The sequence below is a fragment of the Zootoca vivipara genome, chromosome 8 (genome assembly GCF_965207765.1).
Source record: "Zootoca vivipara chromosome 8, rZooViv2.hap1.1, whole genome shotgun sequence".
NCBI lineage: Eukaryota > Metazoa > Chordata > Lepidosauria > Squamata > Lacertidae > Zootoca > Zootoca vivipara.
This window is the reverse complement of record NC_142591.1, coordinates 22,885,610-22,906,702: the sequence shown is the minus strand read 5'-3', so window position 1 is coordinate 22,906,702 and position 21,093 is coordinate 22,885,610. Positions and strand designations below refer to the sequence as shown.

General features: G+C 52.2%; 1 protein-coding gene across 1 annotated transcript; it reads left to right on the top strand.

Annotated features, from left to right (window-relative positions):
* The first annotated feature begins 1,463 nt into the window (after positions 1 to 1,463).
* Positions 1,464 to 5,350, top strand: FOXC1 (forkhead box C1). The gene has a single exon (XM_060277997.2). It carries the CDS (start codon positions 2,435 to 2,437, stop codon positions 4,343 to 4,345), a length of 1,911 nt encoding a protein of 636 aa, XP_060133980.1. The 5' UTR covers positions 1,464 to 2,434; the 3' UTR covers positions 4,346 to 5,350.
* Positions 5,351 to 21,093: the final 15,743 nt, after the last annotated feature.

The window sequence follows — 21,093 nt, the reverse complement described above, 5'->3', positions numbered from 1 at the left end:
AAAAGGGGTCGGTTAGAGAACGAAGGCCTTCTTTACTGAGAAGCGTGTTATCGGAGTCTGTAAGGAGCACTGCGGGAGGGTGGAGGCTTAAGCCCGCGATGAGTGAAAGGGTTACGTAGAATAACTGCGCATTTGTGCATCCTCACAAGCTAAGGGCCTGCAAATTTGCATCGAGAACACTGTACCTAAAGAAAATTAAAATGCATCAAGATCTAATATTGCGATAGGCAGGTGAGATGTGAATGTTGGTGCATGCCTTTGGATATTTGTGCATGCGGGTGTACGAGATGGCATTGCATATACTGTACATCGTTCGACGCACTGGTTATAATGGCACGGCTCTCAGCTCGGGTTTAAATCTTTGCGTCTGAAATCAGTGGAACTCAGTACCGTAGAAGTACCATCCAATAACATATTTATTCAGAGCACATATGAATATTTCTATCTGCAAAAAACTCCGCTTGCCTGCGGTTTGTTTTGCTTGTGTAATGTATATACTGTATGTTATATTTTTACTTCTTCGTGTCACTTGAATGATGATCCGTTGTCGACTTCTGGAAAGAGTGACATGTATTGGTTCATTAACTGGGAGCGGGATAGAGGAAACAGAGGCACGACAAATAAAACTTATTAACACCAAGTTTGTTTGTTTGTTTTTTGGGGGGGAGGTGTTGCAGTTTAATGGAATCCTTAGTCAGGCCTAACAAAAAAGGGATTTTAAAAAACCACCCACGGGGGGGGGGCATGCGAGTGAAGCCCAGCCCACAAAACAATGATTTAACTTTCAAAAACTCCTCAGGAAAAATGAAGCATTAGGAGTGGGGAAAGAAAACTGCTGGCACACACCATTGACACCCCCCACACACACACACCTCTTTGCACCCTCCTCATTTTGTTGTTCTTCAGCAGCAAATGTGACGAAGCGTTTTGTGAAACCCGAAAGCTGGCTCCCTAATTTTAAGCTGGCCTCTGTCCTGACAAAAGTACTCGGTCGTTGTTGCTTGTTTGGCTGCAAACTGTATTGTCTGCAGAAATAATATTTGTGTGCGTGTGTTTGTGTTTGTGTGTGTGTGTGTGCAGGGCCAGTTGATGAGCGCTTAGAAAATGTGTTGGTGTGTGTTTTTCACTCCGGAGCGAGGAGAGTGCAACTTGATCCGCATACCTACTCCTGTGTGCGAAGGAAGGGTTGGCCTCGGGCCGCGCGGAGGAGCTATATACGCGCGAGGGAGGAGAGGGCAGGGCGACGTGCGCGTGTGTGGCCAGTCCCAGAACTATCATTCTCCAAGTTGCTGCTGCTGCCGCCGCCCCGGCTTCTGCTGAAGCTACGATCCCAACCCGCCCCTTCGGAGCTCGGAGGCGTCTTCTCATTGGCTACGCCACCGGGGCGGGGCGGGGCCTCCCAGTCTGGAAAGAAAAAGGGAGGGGGAAGGGAAAGAGGGGAGGAAAGGGGGGGGGAAGGAGCCCTGCGAGTGCGTAAAAAAGTCCTCGTCTTGGTGACGGATGCTCAAAAGTTCAGGAGTTTTTCCAAATGCTTCTCGGAGCAGCGCGCGGCTGAAAAGAGACTGTAGGAGAAACGGAGCCAGGAGGCCGTGCTGAACAACCGCAGACCGCTTGGGGAAGGTGGTTTTTTGGGGTCTTTTTTCTTATTTGAGTCCGAGAAAGAGAGAGAGAGAGAAAGAAAGAAAGAGAAAATATCCGGTCTCTCGCGCCCCTCCAACCAACGCACACCTTCTTCTTCTTTTTGGTTTCCTTCGCCTGCCTCGGTCTTTATTCCTTTTTTAAAGGAAGAAATCTCAACCTGTTGTCCACCTCCGCGGAAGAAGAAGAAGAAGTGGGAAGGAAAGGCGCTCGGGAAATAAGCGACGAGGGGTTTTTGAGCGCTCTGCATTACGCGAGGGAGCGCGCGCGATTCCAGTTTCGCCCTTGATGGAAGTAACTGGCTTTTCCTCTCGGCGGCGGCCGCTTCCGTGGAAGGTCGGTGCCTTGTTTTAAGAAGAACAAGAAGGAGTGGCAGTAGCAGCAGGAGGAAAAGGAAGAAAAGGAGACTTGTTTCCCCTCCCTACAACCATCATCAACCCCCCCCTTCCTTCGCCCCGAGTCCTTTCCATTTATTTAATTTTTTGGCCCGCTTGAGTGGGGGAGGGGAAAGCAGCAAACTTTAACGGGACCCCGAAGTTTTCGTCCGCTTGCTCGCTTGCTTGCTCCCTTTTTGGGGGAGGAAGCGGGGCGGAAAGGAAAGATCCTGGTCGCCTCTTCTGGTTTATACTTTTTTGGCTCTGGAGCTGCGGAGGGGTGGAGGGGGGAAAGCAAAGGCGGCGGCGGAGGCGGAGGAGGAGGAGGAGGCGGAGGCGGAGGCGGAGGAGGCCAGTCTGCTGCTGCTGCTGTTGCTGAAGCTGCTGCCGCTTGGTCCGGCTGGCTGGCTGGCAGGGAGGCCATGCAGGCTCGCTACTCGGTCTCCAGCCCCAACTCGCTGGGAGTGGTGCCATACCTGGGCGGCGAGCAGAGCTACTACCGCGCCGCGGCTGGAGGGGGCTACGCGGCCATGCCAGCCCCGATGAGCATGTACTCTCCGCACCCGGCGGCCCACGAGCAGTACCCGGGCGCCGGTGGAGGAGGCGGAGGTGGTGGAGGCGGCGGCATGGGCAGGCCGTACGGCCCTTACCCGCCTCCGCCGCAGCCCAAAGACTTGGTGAAGCCTCCGTACAGCTATATCGCTCTCATCACGATGGCTATCCAGAACGCACCGGATAAGAAGATCACGCTGAACGGCATCTACCAGTTCATCATGGAGCGCTTCCCCTTCTACCGGGACAACAAGCAAGGCTGGCAGAACTCCATCCGCCACAACCTGTCGCTCAACGAGTGCTTCGTCAAGGTGCCCCGAGACGACAAGAAGCCCGGCAAGGGGAGCTACTGGACCCTGGACCCGGACTCGTACAACATGTTCGAGAACGGCTCGTTTCTGCGCCGCCGGAGGCGCTTCAAGAAGAAAGACGCCGTCAAGGACAAGGAGGAGAAGGAGCGCCTCCATATCAAGGAGCAGACGCAGCAGCAGCAGACGTCGACTCGGCAGCAGCAGCAGCAGCAAGACGGAGGTGGGCAGCAGCAACAGCAGGCGCCTCCGGTGAGGCTGCAGGACATCAAGACGGAGAACGGCTCGGCGTCGCCCCCTCGAGCGCTGTCCCCGCTGGGAGGCGCGCCCGTGGCCAAGATCGAGAGCCCCGGGAGCTCCAGCGCCAGCAGCCTCTCCAGCGGAGCAGGAAGCCCGCACGGCGGCGGCGGCAGAACGCTCGGCTTGGACCCCCCGACGGCCGCCGCCGAAGCGCCTCCCAGCCAGCACCCGCACGCCCACCACCCGCACCACCACTCTCACCCGCACGCCCACCACCACCAGCACCACCACCCGCATCTCCACCACCCGCCGCCGTCCCATCACCATCCCGGAGGGCCCCCCGGGGGGGCGGGCGCCGGCGGCTTCAGCGTGGACAACATCATCATGACCTCCCTGCGCGCTTCCCCGCAGGGCGCCGGGGAGCTCTTGGCCTTGCCCCCGACGGCCGGCACCGCAGCCCCATCGTCGTCGTCATCCAGCCCCTCGACCGCCTCGACGTCGCGGACCTCCACGCTGCCGCCGCCTTCGCTAGCGCTCAGCAGCTGCTATTCGCCGGCTGCGCAGAGCGCGCTCTACAGCGCCCCCTGCAGCCAGGGCGTCAACACTACGGGCAGCAGTGCCATCACGCAAGCCGGCGGTGGCGGTGGCGCCAATAGTTATCACTGCAACTTGCAGGCCATGAGCCTCTACGCGGCTGCTGCTGCCGCTGCCGCCGCTGCCGCCGGAGGAGGGGGCGGCGGCGGCGGAGAAAGAGGCGGCGGAGGCCACCTGAGCGGCAGCCCGGTGGAGCAGGACCCCCTTCCCGAGTACAGCCTGGCGGCGAGCAGCAGCAGCAGCGCCTCTTCCCTCAGCCTGAGCCCTCAGGAGGGGCACCCGCAAGGCGGCGGCGGTGGCGGCCGCCTGGCTTCGTGGTACCTCAACCAGGCCACGGCGGTGGGCGAGCTCGCCCATTTGGCGCCCGCCTCAGCCGCGGCGGCGGCGGCAGCGGCTGCCGCTGCGGCTGCCGCCGCCTCATCATCGCCGTCGTCGTCACCGTCGGGCTACCCGGTGCAGCAGCAAAACTTCCACGCCGTGAGGGAGATGTTCGAGTCGTCGCAGCGCCTGGGCCTGAGCAACTCGCCCGTTAACGGCAACGCGGCGGCGGCCGCCAGCAGCTGCCAAATGGCCTTCCCCGGCAGCCAGTCGCTCTACCGGCCCTCGGGCGCCTTCGTCTACGACTGCAGCAAGTTCTGACCGAGGAGAGCGGCGAGGGGAGAAGCGGGCCCTCAGCCGCCGCCGCCGCCGCGCTCTGAGGGGACGCTGGAGAAGCCGTGTTTCCACTACGGTATAAACAGAAACACCTAAACACGACGCTCGGCGCTCCCGATGCCAGCCAAAAACTCCCACAGACTCTTATCCAAAGACAGCCTTTTTATTAACTAAGGACATGGTTTGTTAAAGGACAGTGTTACTTCCAAATAACACGTAAGTTTGTGCTTTTCTTCCTTGCCTTAAAAAGCAACCCTCCCCACACCAAAAAAGAGAGAGAGGAACTCTGTGCCTTCTTCCCTCGCCTCTGCCGGCTGCGTTGTGTGGCTCCCACCCCGCGCGCCCTTTTGCGCCAGCCTTATTGGCTGCTGGTCCGGCGCTTGGTTGGGCGCCGGCGACTGAGCGCGCGGGAAATGCCAGCCAACCAGCGGCGAGAGTCTCGCGGGGATAAGTCCAGCGGCTCCATTGAATTCCACGGGGTGGTGTGGATCGCAGCCCTCAATGAAGGCGCAATCCGGGTTCGCTCAAGCCCATGCGAGTTTCGCCCCTGGTTTGCAAGCGTCACCGCGTTAGAAAGCCCCTTCCTTTCCTCTCCCCTGTAAGGACTCCTCTATACGCAAGGATTTGTTTCGAAAATGTAAATGGATGCATTGCATAGTAATTTATTTTTAAATCTGTAGTTGGATCATTTGGACCAAACACCAGAAAGTGTTCTTTTTAACCCCCCCCCAATGCTTTCAGAAAGGTTGACTTTAAAATAACGTTAAACATTGATTTTTGTTTTGTTTTATTTTCATTTATATATATAAATGGGGAGCTGTATTAATCTTATTTTATCGTTTATCCTTTTTTTGTTGGAGATACCCTGAAGTTACTGCCTTGCTTGTTTATTAATAAATTACCATTCAGTTGGACTGAGACCATATACGTCTGGATATATTAACCCCACTTTTTAAAGGAAAAAATTAAAAATCCTACAGCTGAAATGTTGATGGTAGAATTACTTTCTCCCAATGTGGGCTAAGTGAAAAATACTTTATAAAAAAATGTTTCTTGGGTAACTCGCTCCCATAAACCGGTTAAACCAAAAACAACCGAATTTAAGCTTCTGGTTAGTCCTAAACTTGTAAATAAATATCATTTATGTCAATCGATTTTTAAAAATCTATGTTGGGTGTGTGGACTTGAATGCGGCTGGAATCGACTTAAAAACAAATGTTGATTCCACTGGCTGTTGCTGAGGCGGTTGCTGCCTCTACTGCTATTTATGAGTTCTGACTATTATGGTTATTAATCTTAGTGAATAGGTGGGAAATGTAAGCCACCAAGCCATCACTGCTGCGAGGCAGCAGATGCAGGGGGCTTGAGCTATTTGACAAATATTGGAGCTTAGAAATATATCCGCGGAAGGCCCATGGCCGTAATCTGTCCCATACCAAGAGGAAGGCGTTAAAGAAGTCGCAGGAGGTCCTGATCTTCATTTGCAAATTAATGCGTGCTTTTATGAAAAAATGTGACATTTATGCATGTGCAGGTTTCTGAATTTTCTAAATATAGGCAGCTATATTTTATAGAACAGTAATAAGATCCTTAAAACCATTTCTTCCAATGTGGACTAATGGGATGGGGGGAGCTGCTCAGTTCCCTCCCCCCCCCCAAGCATGTTTCTTGGGCAACTCGTTCCACAAACCATGGCGTCCTGGATTTGTTTCCCCTTCCCTCATTATTCTAGACAGGTCGCTAGGTCTTAAATATTTTTTCATGCTTTCCCAGGGAGCGATTCTATATACACAAAGAACTGAGAAGGAAAATTAGTCTCCCTTCCTCATTGTTACCTAGAGTTGGATTCATTCTCTCTCTCTCTCTCTTCTCTCTCTCTCTCTCTCTCTCTCTTAGACACACAAACACACTTTAAGCAGAAGAAACCCCCTTTGGGGATCGCTGCAAATAGCAAAGAGTGATGCTTTTGTCAAATGTAGAAACTCGCCTTCAGGTCATCTCTCACTGAGGTTTGCAAGGAATGGAGGAAACACCTTTGCCCACTTCGTGAATAACCCAACAAAATGGAATTTAGCCTTTTATCTGCGAGGGATCGGCCGCGCTGTCAGAGGCGAGGCGAGGCTGCCTTTCTGGGGAGCCTCCGGTGTGCATTTTTCAAGAGAATGCAGCTCCTATCAGGCGCTCTTATCGGAGGCAACACTTGGCAGTAATTGCTCCCGGGTTGTTAAAGGCCGCAAACAGTAAATAAATCCGGGCTAATTTAATTAAAACCTGAGTAGGCGCCTTCTCATCTTAGTCGTGCTCCCAGAGTAGCAAGCAAGAGCTCAGAAACTTGGGGTCGGATTTTCCTCGCTTTTTAGTGCATTTCCCTATCGGAATTAATCTCACGCAATTGCACTCTTGTGGTCTTTTTTGTTTGTTTGTTTGTTTGTTTGTTTGTTTGTCAGTCAATTGGGCATTTGCTTCCTCTTTCAAAACGCTTCGAATTGTGAGAAGTAGACCCGGATTGAGGGGGACGCTGTGCTGATTTATCCTTTGTATGTGGCTTGTTTGAAAATAGGGAGTCCTACTGAGCGAAATGGCATTTACTCTCAGGAAAGCGTTTGCAACCTCGGAATTGCACCCTGGGAACGATTCTCCCCTCCTTTATTGGTGAAGAGCACTTTCGAAATGCGGCAAAATACTTTAATTATTTGTAAGTCAGCTGCTAGTCTATATAGCTTGGACTTGAATTTAAACCACAGTCCGACCTGCAATTCAGTTAACCTAAAGTTAAAATTAGCAGGCCTACCTAGAATATGAAATCGGCCTAACCTCAAAATACTTGATTTTAACCGGGTTAGGGATGGAGTTGTGACTATTTTTAAGGCACCTACTTGCTACATTCCATTGAACTCAATGGTCCTGAGTGAGCCTGCTGAACTTTGCTTTGGTGCACAGCTTGTGATATGGCCTTAACTGATCTGGCCTTAGCACGACTAGCGAGTCCCGATTCAAAGAGAGCTCCAGGAAAGTAGTAGGATCGCTTTCGATTTGATCTTTTTTTATTTCGGAATAGATTCGTATAGATGAGCCTTTGTACGTTTTGTGCTTAACGCATCCAGTTCTACCTAGGAGTATCTAGCAAACCAGAGCATGTGGCCAGCGGAAGTTGGCTCTTCGAAAGCGAAACGAACCATGGAAACGTTTTGAAAGCCCCATTTAATCCAGTGGGAGAGAATCGGCCTGGCTTTGTGCTTCACTCTCCCACTGAAATCAAACTGCAGTGCTCATGGGCATTTATAATTTTGGCTGACTCGCTCGCGCTCTTTGTGTTTTGTACATATAAGGACCCAGGGAGAAAGGAAGGGAATAATCGGAGGTGGGCATCTTCGTGTGCTGTCACATCCCTTCAGTTTATTAGCTGTGTCTTTTCAGAGCTGGGGTGGGGAAACCAGGTTGAGGAACCTCAGAGGTAGTCCCACCACGCCACGTTCAACTGAGGAGTTGGTGTGCAAGAAATCAATGGGAGACACTCTTGGTTTCAGTGAGCTCATAAACGTGGAATTTACTAACTGTGCTTATGGCGGGCTTATTTAGGTCCTTTCTTTCCAACCACCCCCCTCTCCCCACCCCAATGTCCTTTGTGAGAGAAGACAGAGTGGCGGGGAGGAGTGTCTTTCTTCGGATGGTGTTTGTTTGCTGATCGCCTAGATTTCCACTGGCGAAAGCTACTTCCTGCCTTCCCAGTAGTCCGCAGCCAGATGGGATCATAGGACCCCATTTGTAGGAGCAGAGGCCACGACAAAACACATAGATTTGGGGGCAAACGACGCAGGAAGAAGAACTGGGTTTCAGTGCGTGCCACAAAGCCAGTCAGCCGATTAAGACAGCCACCCACCCCCCCTTTTTAAGGTGGAGAGTCGACATCCTACTCCGAAGCGAATCTCCCTAAAATCGGTGAGACTTACTCTCACGTAAAATGGTTGGGCTGCAGTCCGTGTGAAATGTGGCCAAGACTAAGTCTTGTATTCCCCTCCCCCTTTTCTTTCTTAAGAAACACGCAGACCCCTTCCCAGGGAAGTGAAAGCGAGACATCCTTGATCCCAACTAGGCATGGATTCAGCATGGCCCATAACATTTACTTGGGGTAGTGAAGTCCCCTTCAAACACAGTATAGTCTACTCACAGGTAAAATGTATAAAGTGGGGCGGAGGAAGCTGCGTTGCTGTAATATCTGAACAAAGTTTCCAGGAATGAGAAGCAAAGTGCCTTTTGAACCCTTGCGACCAAGACTTAAACCCCTGGGGCTTGTAGGCGTCACTCTTCGGTTGCTTTAGAGCTGGCTAGTTTGCTCTCAGATAATTTTTTCTTTAAAAAAAAATAGGAAGCTAGATGGAAGTCTGTCCCCGTTGATGTGAACAGAAGTTGTTCCCCCTAAGGACCAGCCCTCTTCTAAATAGCTATATCCACCAGACCGGGAAATCGTGGTCTCTCTTTCTTCGTCATTTTTATGTGTGCATTAGGGTGATAGTATCCAGCGGCTACAGCTCCCATGGAGTTGACAGGAGATGACATGAGGTCAGGATCCGGATTGCAGTCTGACCCAACCAGCGCGCAGGGAAGCCTTTCTTTAGACAAAAGAGGCCACTCTTTTGCGCTCTTGTTTCACCACTCGCCTGCTCCCAAGCTGTTTGTTACTCGCTGTTTACTCCTCGGTTGCCACCTTTTGTTTTGTTTTGTTTTGAAGACACACGTGTGAGGATGAGCAACAGGAGGAGGAGGAGGGAAACCCGCCAGCTACAGGTGGATCGGCAGACGGGCCCTGTCACTCCACAGGCACTCCCTCCCCGACCCCCAGCCAGGGAACAGCAGAGAGATCGATGCTTTCGGAAAGGGAGACGAGGAGGGGTTTCTAGAAACCTGCCGCGCGTGTTGGACGTCCAGGCTCTCCTAAGAAGGAAGCCTTGGAAGAGATAGATATAGGCGAGAAAAGGTTGGAGACAGCAAAGTCAGGGAATTGCTCGCCTTCATGTACTCGGGCCAAGCAACTGAGCCTGGCGCGCAGGTGAGCCTGGCTCAGGATGGAGCCCCTCTCTTGCTCCAGAGGAGTACCACCGAGGGCTTACTGATGGCTGCCCATGAATAGAGCCTTTGTGCTGGCGTCTCCTTGACGCAGTCCAGGCCTCCCTACCTTCTTCACTCCTCACCCTGCTGGCCTGCACGTGGTCCCGGGAGAATGAAATGCGGCCGGCTGCCCCCCGAATTTTTACGCACCAAATGACGGCGAGGGGGAGCTCGGAGGCCTGTAGCTAGACAGTGAATCACGGTAAATTGGGACCGGCTCCAGCAGGCCGTGGGGGAGCGAAGGGAGCTGCCGCTACTCCAGCTTCTAGGCCTCTCCCACTGCTTGGCCTGATGGGGCTGGAAGATACCGAACTTTTCTCTTGATAGCATTTACTCCTCCTCGCCGTCTAGCTGAGCAGCGTGGGAGGAGGGGGAGAGGGAGAGATCAAGCGATCCGCAGCCCTCGGAACACCCGAAGGTCTGCATCTCAACCGGTTGTGAATCAGGCCGATGCTGTCCTCCCGCCCTGGAAAATGGAGTGGGTTATGTATCGAAGAGAAAAGCGTGCGAGGTCTAGCGCATAATTAAGGATGCTTGTCAAAGGCTGCGACGCACAAAAACCAGGTTTGCTTGGATGCGAGCGCCTTTGACGCCCGTGGGGCTTGGTTCCAAGTAGATGCGTGACAACAACTTTCGGGGTAGAAGTGAAATCATTGTGCTGATCTTCCTGGCCTGGGATGTTATGTCTATCTAGAATCTAGATATAAAGGGAGAGGTAGATAATTCTAAACGGCGTGTAACTTTTTGTAGAGGCTTATTTTATGTCAAAGGAAACTGGCCAGAGAAGGGATGTGTGTGAGAGCGTGGGTACAGGTCGGAGTTGCCCTAGTTTCACACTGCACCCCATTCACCATCCACGTAAGCCAAATGATCCTGACACGAATGTAATTGAGCACCTTAAAAAAAAAAACCACGGCAAATCCTGCAGATTAACTAGATTGCGTATAGAGCTGCGCAAAAAGGCAACGTCAGTTCAGACGACACTGGGTATGGAAAGTTTGAACGTCCTAACTTCTGAACCGCGGGCTACGATCCATCCTTCTGCTTATGCAAAAGCTTCAGCTATACAGAAATTGGTGTCGCAGGATGCTTCCATAATCTCCCCTCTCTTTGAATTAATGGGCAGTGGGGGTGTTCCCCTTTGAAGAAAAGAAATCAATCATGTTCATGTTTTATTCATATCGACAATGTTTTGAATTCCGTATGAGGAACCTGAATCTGATTTAGGGTACAGTCCTAATGCACGTTTACCTGGGAGTAAGCTCCACTGAACTCAGCGGAACATATTTCCGGGTAAACATGCCTAGATTTGAGATGTACATCCGATTTTAAATCGGTTGAATTCAGACTGAAATTAGATCTTTTATTTATGCTCACTTTGGCCATTATAAATCCAGGCGCTTCTTCCCCATTGTGTTTTGCAACGGGGGAAAACTCTGCAACTGTAAATGTTCCAGTCCTTTGTGATCTGTCTGCTAAGTCCAAATCCAGCTCATATGTTGACCGAATAGAAAACTTGTGCTTCTGCCAAATGAAGGCTGCAATCCTAAACCCGCTTACTTAGAAGCAAGCCCCACGGAAGTCAGCTGAACTCTATGACATACTAAGTTGTCTAGGTCCTAAAAATAGGTAAAGCTTTTGTAAAATTAGTTTTGTTCACAAAAGTCTAAGGAGCTCAGAATTTTGCTTCCAATGCTGTTTATTTACAGATACTTTGAAATACTGCATATGTTTTATTAATACAAAAAGACGTTCCTGGCTTTTCTATCTAGGGAAAAAATATATTTTTAGATTTCCTCATGAGAAGCCTGATAACATCTCCCCCCTCCAGTGCTTGAATCCACAGGCTTCCTATGTTGAAAGAGCGCTGGGGCTTTCCATCGGGTTCCTTCCTTTGGTCATTTTAACTCTCACCAAAAAGTGCCTCTTTCCCTCCTCTCCCGGGCCTGTGGGATTTAATATAATCTTTTATCAAGCGCTGCAAGAGAGATATCGATACTGCCAGCAATGCATCCTTATACGGGGTCACATTCAGCTGGCTCGATTAGAATTATTACATGGCAAATTGTCAAAATAACATTTATCACGTGAGCACGAGCCGCAATAGATACAGTTTAGTTACCTGGTTAGCTAGCATTCATTGCACAGATGTGGGCCACACAGAGAGCGCATCTGCTCTGTGCATCTACCGGTATAATATTATATAAAATATTTAAAGTATTTTGATAGTCTCCTAGCCCCCTTTAACTCGGCAGTAATGTTTAATCGAGCCCATTTGTCTCAACTTTTGAAATAGGTACCAAAGCTGTCTTGTTTCTCCCTGGAACACTGATCAGTGCCAATCTCAAACAGGCACCCACCCCACCTCTCCTCTCTTTTAAAATCCTACTGTGGGGCTTTGCCGTTGTTGTTCTTTTTCTCCCCCCCCCCCCAAATAAATCCAACTATTTGTGTGGGGTTTTGTTGCATCATTTTCCATATTTGAGGAAGTTTGCCGATTCTTTTTGCAGATTACTCAGAGATCTTCCTCCAAGCCTGTTGTACAGTCTTCTTCTTCCCCTCCACACACCCCAGACTTTTGCTAAAGATGATCAGATGCCGGTCCTACTGCTTATTGGGAATTAAGCCCCCCCTCCCCCCCCCTCAGTTGAATGGGCAAGGCTCCCAATGAAGTGTGGGGAGGATTTCAGCACGAGATGTAAAGAGGACAGTTTGGGACAAACCTCACGCTTGGGTTGATTTTGCACCAGGCCCATTTGAAACGAGGACGGATCTCACTTCTTACGTCCTTCTCTCCCTCTAGTCTGGAAGTGTCCTATCCCTAAAATTAGGCCAAGCCGAAAAGGGAATCTGATTTAATCAGAGCAGTGGACCGAAGGGGAGGCGGGTATCAAGCGAAAGGATGTCCACCATCCGTGTCCTTCCAGAGGAGGCCTCCGGCGCAGACTAATGGGCGATTGTGTTTTATTTTAATTAACCGGCGTCTCATTTAACGAAACAATCGCCAAATGCCTCCAGTGGGAGGAAGAGGCGTTAAGTTCACCGAGAAGGAAACCATGTGTAGGGAGATCCGCGGTGCGCTTGAAATAGCCCAGCTTCTGCAGTAACCTCCCCGGCCAGGAGCTAGCAGGGCCTGCCTTGCAAGCCGTCCAGAGGGTCTTTCTTACCCTGTACAGGAGGCGCAAACGCTCCAGCAAGAGAAGAAGGTGAAGGAGAAAGGCAGTGACTCCTCTCCCCCAACACCCCGGAACTGGAGGGGTGGGGATGGGGTGTGTGTGTGTGGAAAGGGAACGACCCCCCACCCAGAGAAAGAGCAGGCTCGAATTTTTTACAGCCCTGGTACCTGGGAGTGATAAGGAGAGGAAAAGGGGTTGTCTGGCAATGGCTCATTAGGGATGACAAATGTTTAGAGGAGATCAACACCCGGCACTCTCCGCGGGCCCCTATCCTATACATTCTCAATCGAGCGCAATTCTAAAGGATGTAAGCTTGCTTAGGATCGCATCCTCAGAAGTGACTGGGCAGAAACTCCCGTTAACAGTCTGGTATGCCGAACCAGTGAAGGAAAAGCGCCCTGCCTTTTCACATAAGCTCGGATCTATCGATCCAGCATAGAAGACTATCTCCACAAACTAGCCCACTGTTCAAACCGCTTGTACTTATATGCCCCTGGCGTTGTTTGGTTGCTGTCCCCCCCACCCGCTTTTATTTTTGTTTTGCTTTTCGAATGCCTCTCCAAGCCAAGTAATTAATCTGAAAAGAAAGCAGAAACTAAAACCCGAAGGTAGGTGATCCGCTTCATCACATTACACCCCGCACTAGCCCTAAAACAAAAAAAAAACTCAAGCCCACAAGGATCCCGGCGACAAGACCCGCGAGTCCCTTGCCACATCCATAGAGAGCAGGTCGGCGAGGCAGGCGTCGGAGGGGGAGGCCTACTATGCAAGGGGGGCCGTCGCAGCAGGCCTCGGAGCTCCAAAAAACCGTATCCTCGAAAAGCAACACCTTGAGATCATACTACAGTATATACTTGCTTTGGCTTTTAAATTAAAGCGGTCGTCGTCGTAGTTAAATCACCTCGGAATTCTTCAGCGCTTTTCTTACAAAGAAAGAAACACCTAGAAGCTCTCAAGGGCGGGGGGGGGGGCAGCAGGCGCCCATTTGGCACCGAAATCAAATCCCATTTGGAGTCAGTCGTTCACTCCCGCGGAGTTTTGGCCGCCTTGTAGGGGAATTCGGGGCAGAAGCGGAAGCTTGGGCCTGGGTCTTTGTTCTGCAGCTTTCCAGACATTTTCTGACACACACCTCCTCTCTCTTTTTCTCTCTTGGGTTACTTAGAAGCCTATCTGTCAGCCCCACAACCTGCTCCCTACTGTTGGGCGTTTTATTTTCGTTTATGTTTGCTTGGCGGCTGCTGCTGCTGCTCTCCGCCCGCCCCCCTCTTTTTCTTCCCGTGACCGACTTCCAATTTAGTAGCATATTGAGCATATTATATATGGGGCGGGGGCGCGCAGAGGCCGCTGTAATTTCAACCCGAATGTATATATATGAGGAGAGAGGGAGAGAGCCTGAGAACGGGCCGCGCTTGCCCAGGCGCGACCTCCAAACCAGATCGGCCGGAGCCCCCAAACCCGAGACTCGAGCGCCTTAATCGCTTTGTTGCCAGAAGCCTCCGTTTCCTCCGAATTCGCTCCTGAAGGCGCACACTGGGAAGCAAATTCCGTGTGCATTTCAGCGGAACTTGAACGCGTTCCAAGACAGCCTTTTTTGGGGGGGAGGGGGAGATGGAAATAAAAAGGGGGCACACGGTGGTGCGCGCACAGCGCACACCATCTTCTGAAATCAATGTGACTTTATTCCACCCCGTGCGTTTTCGAATCGATTTATTAGGGAAGGAACTGGACTCGTCGGGCCACTGGGGTGTGTGAACTGGCGGGGGTGCTGCTCTGTCTTCGCTAACAGTTTGGCCTTTGATTTAAAACCAGGGACCCGCTTGATCCGGTGCCAGCAAGAAAAGACGCAGAAGCCAGGAGCGTCCCTGGATTGGCTGTGGGTTCAGGGACAACGTATGCTTCTTTTATGTGTGGAGGGGTTCCCCCAAAGTGTCTGGGGGCTTCCTCCTCCTCCTGCCCCCTGTCCCCCACAAACCAGCCCTCGATTTTCCTATCAAGTATTTCACCTTATTACAGAGAATAGATTAAGGAGGTAGGGAAACCTTTCTGAATTAAAAACCAAACCAGTAGCTTTATTCCCTGCATATTAGAGACTATTTTGCTTTTGCTGTTTCTACAAAGTTTCTGCTGCCGTAGATGGCGTTGCGCCCTGGCAGGAAAGGCAAAAAAACGGAGGCAGATCAGCCATGGTTTTCTGACCGCCGGTGGGTCTTTCGATGAGAATGGAGGGTCCAGCACTCTTTTTCCTCCTCCCCCCTCCGCACTAAATAAACAGATCTGAGTCGACCTGGGTGGGCAGAAGGGAACAATTTGTGAGTCAAGGAGCGAGCCTTACCTGCAGGAGACTTTCACCTGACCTCTTGCTGGAGAGGTTGGGGGTAAGCGGATGGGGGTGAGAGGGTGGGCGGAGAATTCAGACTCCATATACTACAAGCCCGAGGAAAATGCAGCTCAATTTCGGTGGACCTCCCCTCCCCCTTTTCCCCCTTTCCCTCAAATACAGAAAATCTCCCTCTTCTCGCCCCCCTCTGCCGCCCTGCCCCCATCACCCCTGGGAGAAGGCAGGAAAACCAACACATTTGGAGCTATTAACTCTTCAGAGAGCTGAGAGGCGAACTGGATGCCTCTTGCCTGCCGCTCTCAGAACTGTGCCTGCCCTTAAAACAAGCAAGAATCAGCGTCGATCAAAAGCGCAAAGTATGCCATGATCACTAGGCAAGGAGACCTTTTAAAGAATTTTTACATTTAAAATTATTTGCGCGTCAGAAAATGCCCAAGGAAGGGGCCCTAAAATCACCAGGAGCAAGCAAGCGCCATTTCAGTTCAGGAGATGCCAGAGTGCTTATTTTATTGGATAAAAATGCTTGCAGAGCGGTGCTTTGATAAAGCATAGAATGCAACGCGATAATTATTAAAAAGCGATACTCCGTGTATCAATGCCCGCTCGTCAAGGAAAGACCCCCTTTCTATATGCTCTTTAAAGCTACTTTCTAGATGATAGATCTTGACTCTAAAAAAAAAAGTCAAGAGAAAGGCGCGCTACTGTTTCTGTTGTTTGCCCCGAAGTGGGCTCTAACTTGAGGGGCTCGGCGCAGCTCTCATGCCAAATGTCAAATTAGGAGGGAGCGAGCATTAAGAAAAGGGCGGCGGAGAGGGCAGGACGAGATGGAAAGAGGGAACAAACGTCGGGCAGAAGCAGCTCTGAGAAAGAACTGCGCACTCTTTCTGTGGGATTATTAAGCCGCGAAAATGTGCACGGTCTAAACGCTCTCTCTCCATTTAAAAGGTTTAAAAACCCTTTTCTTAGAAGGCATCTGCAAAACCCACACCGCCATTCCCCTCCCCAAAACACCCCTTCCTAAACAGCCGTGGATTTCCAAGGAAAGCGGTGAGGCGCGCGAAGCAGGGAAGGCTCCTTTCGAGTAGACTCGGGGAAAGGACTTCCTTCATTCGCCCTCTGCACATCCCGCGCTCTGTACCTCTCTCTCTCTCTCTGGTTTTGTTTTGCTTCTTCGAGCCTGTCAAAACTCGGCCGTGTTTGCCTGTTTCTGGAGTTTGTTGTGTCTGGAGGCAAATGACCCGCCCCTGGGAGCAGGGAATGTCATCCCTCCGGCGAATATCTCGCACGACCTGCTCGGGGATTATAACGAGGAACCCTCGCTGCAGCAGCAGTTCCAAGCAGAAACCATCTAACGACTCCCCATGCCCTCGTGCGTCGTCGGGGGACGCGGGGGAGGGGGATTGAAGACAGCCGGGCTCCCGCTTCCCTCCGCTGGCCTCTGCGCACAGACAAAGGCAAGGCGGGCATGCCCACCCATTCACCGGACGCTCACAGCAATGGCTGAATTCCTCTGGATTAAATAGGGGGACGTGTGTTCGGGTGCTGCTCCGCTCCGCTTTGGAGCGTTAAAGAGACGCGTCTAGATACTACATAGGCCTCTTTGGAGCGGGTTATCTGCGCAGTGCCGGCTCTCAGCCCATAACAAGCAAGTCCTCGGTTTTCCACTGGGCCTGCCATCCAGCCGAGTTTTCCACTCAGGGGCGGAGCGGGACTGGCCTTTTCGAAGGACGCCGATCCGTCCTTCTTCCATCGCCTAGGTCGATCTCATACCCAGGCCTAGGCCAAATCCATTCCTCTCAGCCGTCCGTCTAGGGGGCCTTCGGGCTCCTTTCTAATCACCTATTAGTTTCAGTTTAGGGTTGGGGGCGAGCGGGCAGAGATCATATTTCACCCTTTAATTGATACGGCAAGTTTTCCCTATGCAGCTGACCCAGAGCTCTTTTCCAGCCAAGGCAGAGAGGTAATCTTAGAGGGTAACCAGGGTCTCCGCGCCTCTCTGCGAGAGAGAGAGAGAGAGAGAAAGCTCGCCAGGCGAAAACCAAGAGGAAATTGTCACTTGTTCGCCAGTGTGTTTATCACATTATAGCTTTTCTCTTCGACAACAGGGGAAGGGACGCTGAGGAGAAGATGGTGCGTAAGATTGGTGCCTCCGGCTGCGCTCGGGGCTGACACGGCCAGCTTCTGTCCTCCCCGCGCCAAACACTACCTTTCCCGTCACCGGTTAGAGACGCAGGCCTGGCCCAAAGAGCCGCTCACGGTTTCTGGAGCGCTCCAAACAAGTAATTGAAGGGAGGAAGAGGCTTCACACCCGGAGAGCAACCTGAGCAGCGAGGCTGGGAGGAATTAGCTGAGGTGTCTGGAATGCCAGCCGCGAGACCAAGGCCAGTTGCGTTGAGACTGGGCTGTGGGTGCGGGATATGCGAGGCGAAGCGCCGGGCAGTTGCAGGCGCCCTTGATCCTTGCAAAGCGCCACTCTCCACCCTGTCGCGCAAAAGCAGGAAAGCCCCAGGGGCCCAAACTGCGACTCATTCTGAGTTTCAGACACCCTCTTGTCCCCACTCTGTGGTGCCAGAGACTGGTCACCGCCACCAGCTCTCACACATGCCCCCTTGGGCCCACTTCCCCTTGGAAGGGGAAGTTAAGAGTGCGACTGAGAGAGATGGAGCCCACGGCTTCTGTTCCCACTTCGAGGCCCGGTGTGCACGAGTGCATTTTTTTCTTAGGGGAAGAAGGATGGGTAGGCTTGATGGTCACATACACAGAGCGACATATTGCAGCCGCGCCAGGAGCCCATTTTAGGAAACAAAACGCAGCTCCGGCCTCTTTTCCTGCTTTTTTTTCCGCCAACGTGCACGCAGAGCTGACAGGATGAACTGGAAGACTCGGGCTGCATGGTCTCTTCTGGTGGGACTTGCCGGTTATTATATAGCCAGCGTCTGAAACAAATCATTCTGCGGTGAAGATGCGAGATGTGCGCATTCCTTGTCGGAAGGAGGATCCCACTGGGCCTTGACAAGGAATGCGAGCTGGCCAAGCAGACCTCCCTCCTCTTTCACCCTCCACAGCAATAAAGCAGTCACCTGCCACGATGAATGTCAACATGCCAGGGGAGTGATATTGCAGATGGGATGCCAGGACTGGAGTCGTCCGGCGCGGCGGCGGGTGGGGAGAAGACGGCTACATGCAAACCCCCCCCCCAATAATAATGAATCCAGAAGGCCCAGCCCCTGTCCACTTCACCCACTCTTTCCAGAACTTGGGAGGTAAGTCATGCGAGAAAAAAAGGGGCGGTCTCCAGCTCCCCATCTTCTCATAATCATCAGGTAGTTTACTTTTCATTAACCCACATGACCCAGCTTGCGCTCATCTCACTCAGTCAAGACTTGGGAGGTAAGTCTTACAAGGGAAAAATAAAACTACATGGTAATTATGAGATACCAGGGCTGCTCCTTTAAATTACTTGAACACACCCAAACACAATAAAGGAACCGCCATGCCAGGGGACCCCTCGAAGGCGCGAAGATCAGGAGCCGAAGTTTTCACAGGATGCTTACTGAGAGTCGTAACAGGCGCAGAAAAAGTGTAAGCAAAGATAAGGAGCGCAATGCGAAAAACGTTAGGCGCGCCAGCTCCCACCGAATGCAATTACGCATGATTTCAGTGGTACTCAGTTGCAAGTTTATTTTGCAAGATTTCAGTCTCGTGTCGTTGAATAGTTGGTTCTATAATGGCACAGTAAAACAACAACAACAGGAATGCCTCTTCTCAGTACCGTCGCTGGGTAACCTCCTTAACACCGGGTCACCTTCCTTTCGCCAGGCTTATCCACGCCTTGCCTTGCCCTCGCAACACTTCCTAACCCTTTCCGCTCAGCGGCGTTAAGGCGCCACACACCCCAAACTTAAACATTGGGGACAGCAGTTCTGTAAGGATAGTCTGTGTCTCTTGAATAGAAATTACGCTATCTCAGTAAACCTACAATGAAGGCTCAGGGTACTTTAATGTGAGTCCAAACAGCGGACGTACTTCACAAGTGATTTAAATTTGTGGCGTGCATTTCTGTGGGGATGGCGCAGGAGAACCTTCCGGTGGTTGGTGCTGGGAAGCCACCACTTTCCTTGAACTGACATCAGTTTTGCCACGGATTTCGGTGCAGCCGGAAAAACAAAGAAACGAGCATCCCTGCACATTCCCTAATAATGGGACCAAGTCAGTCAAAATCCCCCACTCCCTTTACATTTAAAAATAAAACATCGGAAGCCTGTGTTTTAGCTTCTTGTAGCGCATTACAGCGCATTATCAGGGCTGTACCTAGCCACGGTTTCTCAGCACCCCGGTCCGCTCCAGCGCGATAGAGGCCGGCGCCGGGGAGGTGTGGAAGTGTGACCTGTCCTTAAACACAGCCTGACCCTAAACACGTCGCCGTTTTCGATGGCGGTGCGGACTTCCCGAGGGCGCCTGAGCTTTCTCCCGGGACATGCTAGCCCTCGAGAGCCCCGTCTGCGTGTCGGTTTGCCGCAGACCCCTTTCGGTCAAAATCAGTCCGGATGCGTGGTTTGAGCGCACTGTAAAAGAAAAAGCAGCGGAGAAGCGCTCTTAGCGTAAAGGCGAACAACACAAGAGAGTCACAGGCAGTGATTTCCAGGGGCTCCGCAGGCCTCGGGTCTAGCTGATCATGTTGGGAAGCAGCAGTTTTATTGGGGGATTTGGGGTGAGCCAAGTTGCACTCACTTCGCCAGCAACTGTCTGAAATCGCCCACATAACCAGCAGTGCCCGGAGCATGGCGAGGGCAGGAGTGAAGGGGAGAGAAAGGAAGCCGTCTAGTCCGGACACAGGTCGGGGAGGGAGCGCAGCGGAAAGCAAAGGCACCCCTTTCCCCAGCAGGAAGACGAGCGGCCCTTGGCCGGTTGGCAACGCGCCCCGTTGGATTTGCCCTTCCGTGCAAGGCCTGCAACAAAGCGCAGAAGCCAAGCGGCTGGCTCGCTTGCTCGCTCCCGAAGGTGGGAACCCTCTCCTCGGCTTGGCAAGCCCAGAGGCGGCTGGCCCCTCCTCGGCCCAGTCAAACAAGAGCCCCTCTTGTTCTCCGAGCGCCCCCTCCTTCCTTGCACCTGCGTGGAGCTGCGAGAAGCGCCAGGCAGCGGCGGCTAAGTTCAGCCTCTCTGCTGCTGCTGCTGCGAAGGCAGCCTCGAGGAAGCATCTGGTCCCAATTGGGAGCCCCCCCCTCCATTCCCCGGCCCGCCAGCTCCTGTTGCCCCTCTGAGCATCAGCCAGGCCGGCCCCAAGCCCTGGCTAACCCCGAAACCACCTCCTCTCGCGGCGCGCACACTTTCCATCGCACCGCCCGCCTCCCTCGCAGGCAGCCACACAAAGAGTGCTCTCTCTCCCTCTCTCCCGCAGGCTAGGCAAAGCTCCCTTCGCCGCCTCCCCCACCCGCCCTACACACCTCCTGAAAGCAGAGGGCTGCCTCTCTCCCATTGCCCTCTCCTCCTCCTGGATTCCTCATCGGTTCTACTCCCGGCTTGGAAATGCATGCGCCCTGCTTCTAACCTACCCGGCTCTCTCTCTGCCCTTCTAAAACCAACGCGGGAGACTGGGCTGGGCTGAAAGTGGTTCGAATCCAAGAAGCGAGTTTTACCCGGGACCGGACGGCAGTCAGCAGTCAGACTCCCTCAATCAGCACTTCATGACTTCAACGCAATTTCCGTGTTAAGAAACGTGGGCCCGCAACTTTTGTGACACGACCGTGTTCTGACTGAAATGCAGGGTCGCGAGGAAAAGTTGGCAATGCCCCACCCTTTCGTTTCAAGGTAAAGAGTTAAAAGAAGCGCACAGAGTGATTGTCAGGCGGGAGAGCCAAGGGGAAGGCAAATGTATGGGAACCGTGACCTCTGCATAACCTTGGTACATTGGCACCAAATGTTTCAACAATATTTACTTGCCTTGAAGTTTGGATTTCCCTCCTCCCCTTTTAATCTTTTTAAAGGCCATCTTTGTGGCAGCTTCAGGCTCCTATATGTCTAATTATAGTAAGCAGAAACAGGATGGGATGTGACTAGCTCTGTTGTGTGCAGGAATTGGGTGCCGCACAGAGAGGCTTTTTGTCACAGGTTCT

What these genes read in the sequence shown, in the direction of transcription:
- FOXC1 (XM_060277997.2), top strand. Translation starts at nt 2,435, where the DNA reads ATGCAGGCTCGCTACTCGGTCTCCAGCCCCAACTCGCTGGGAGTGGTG.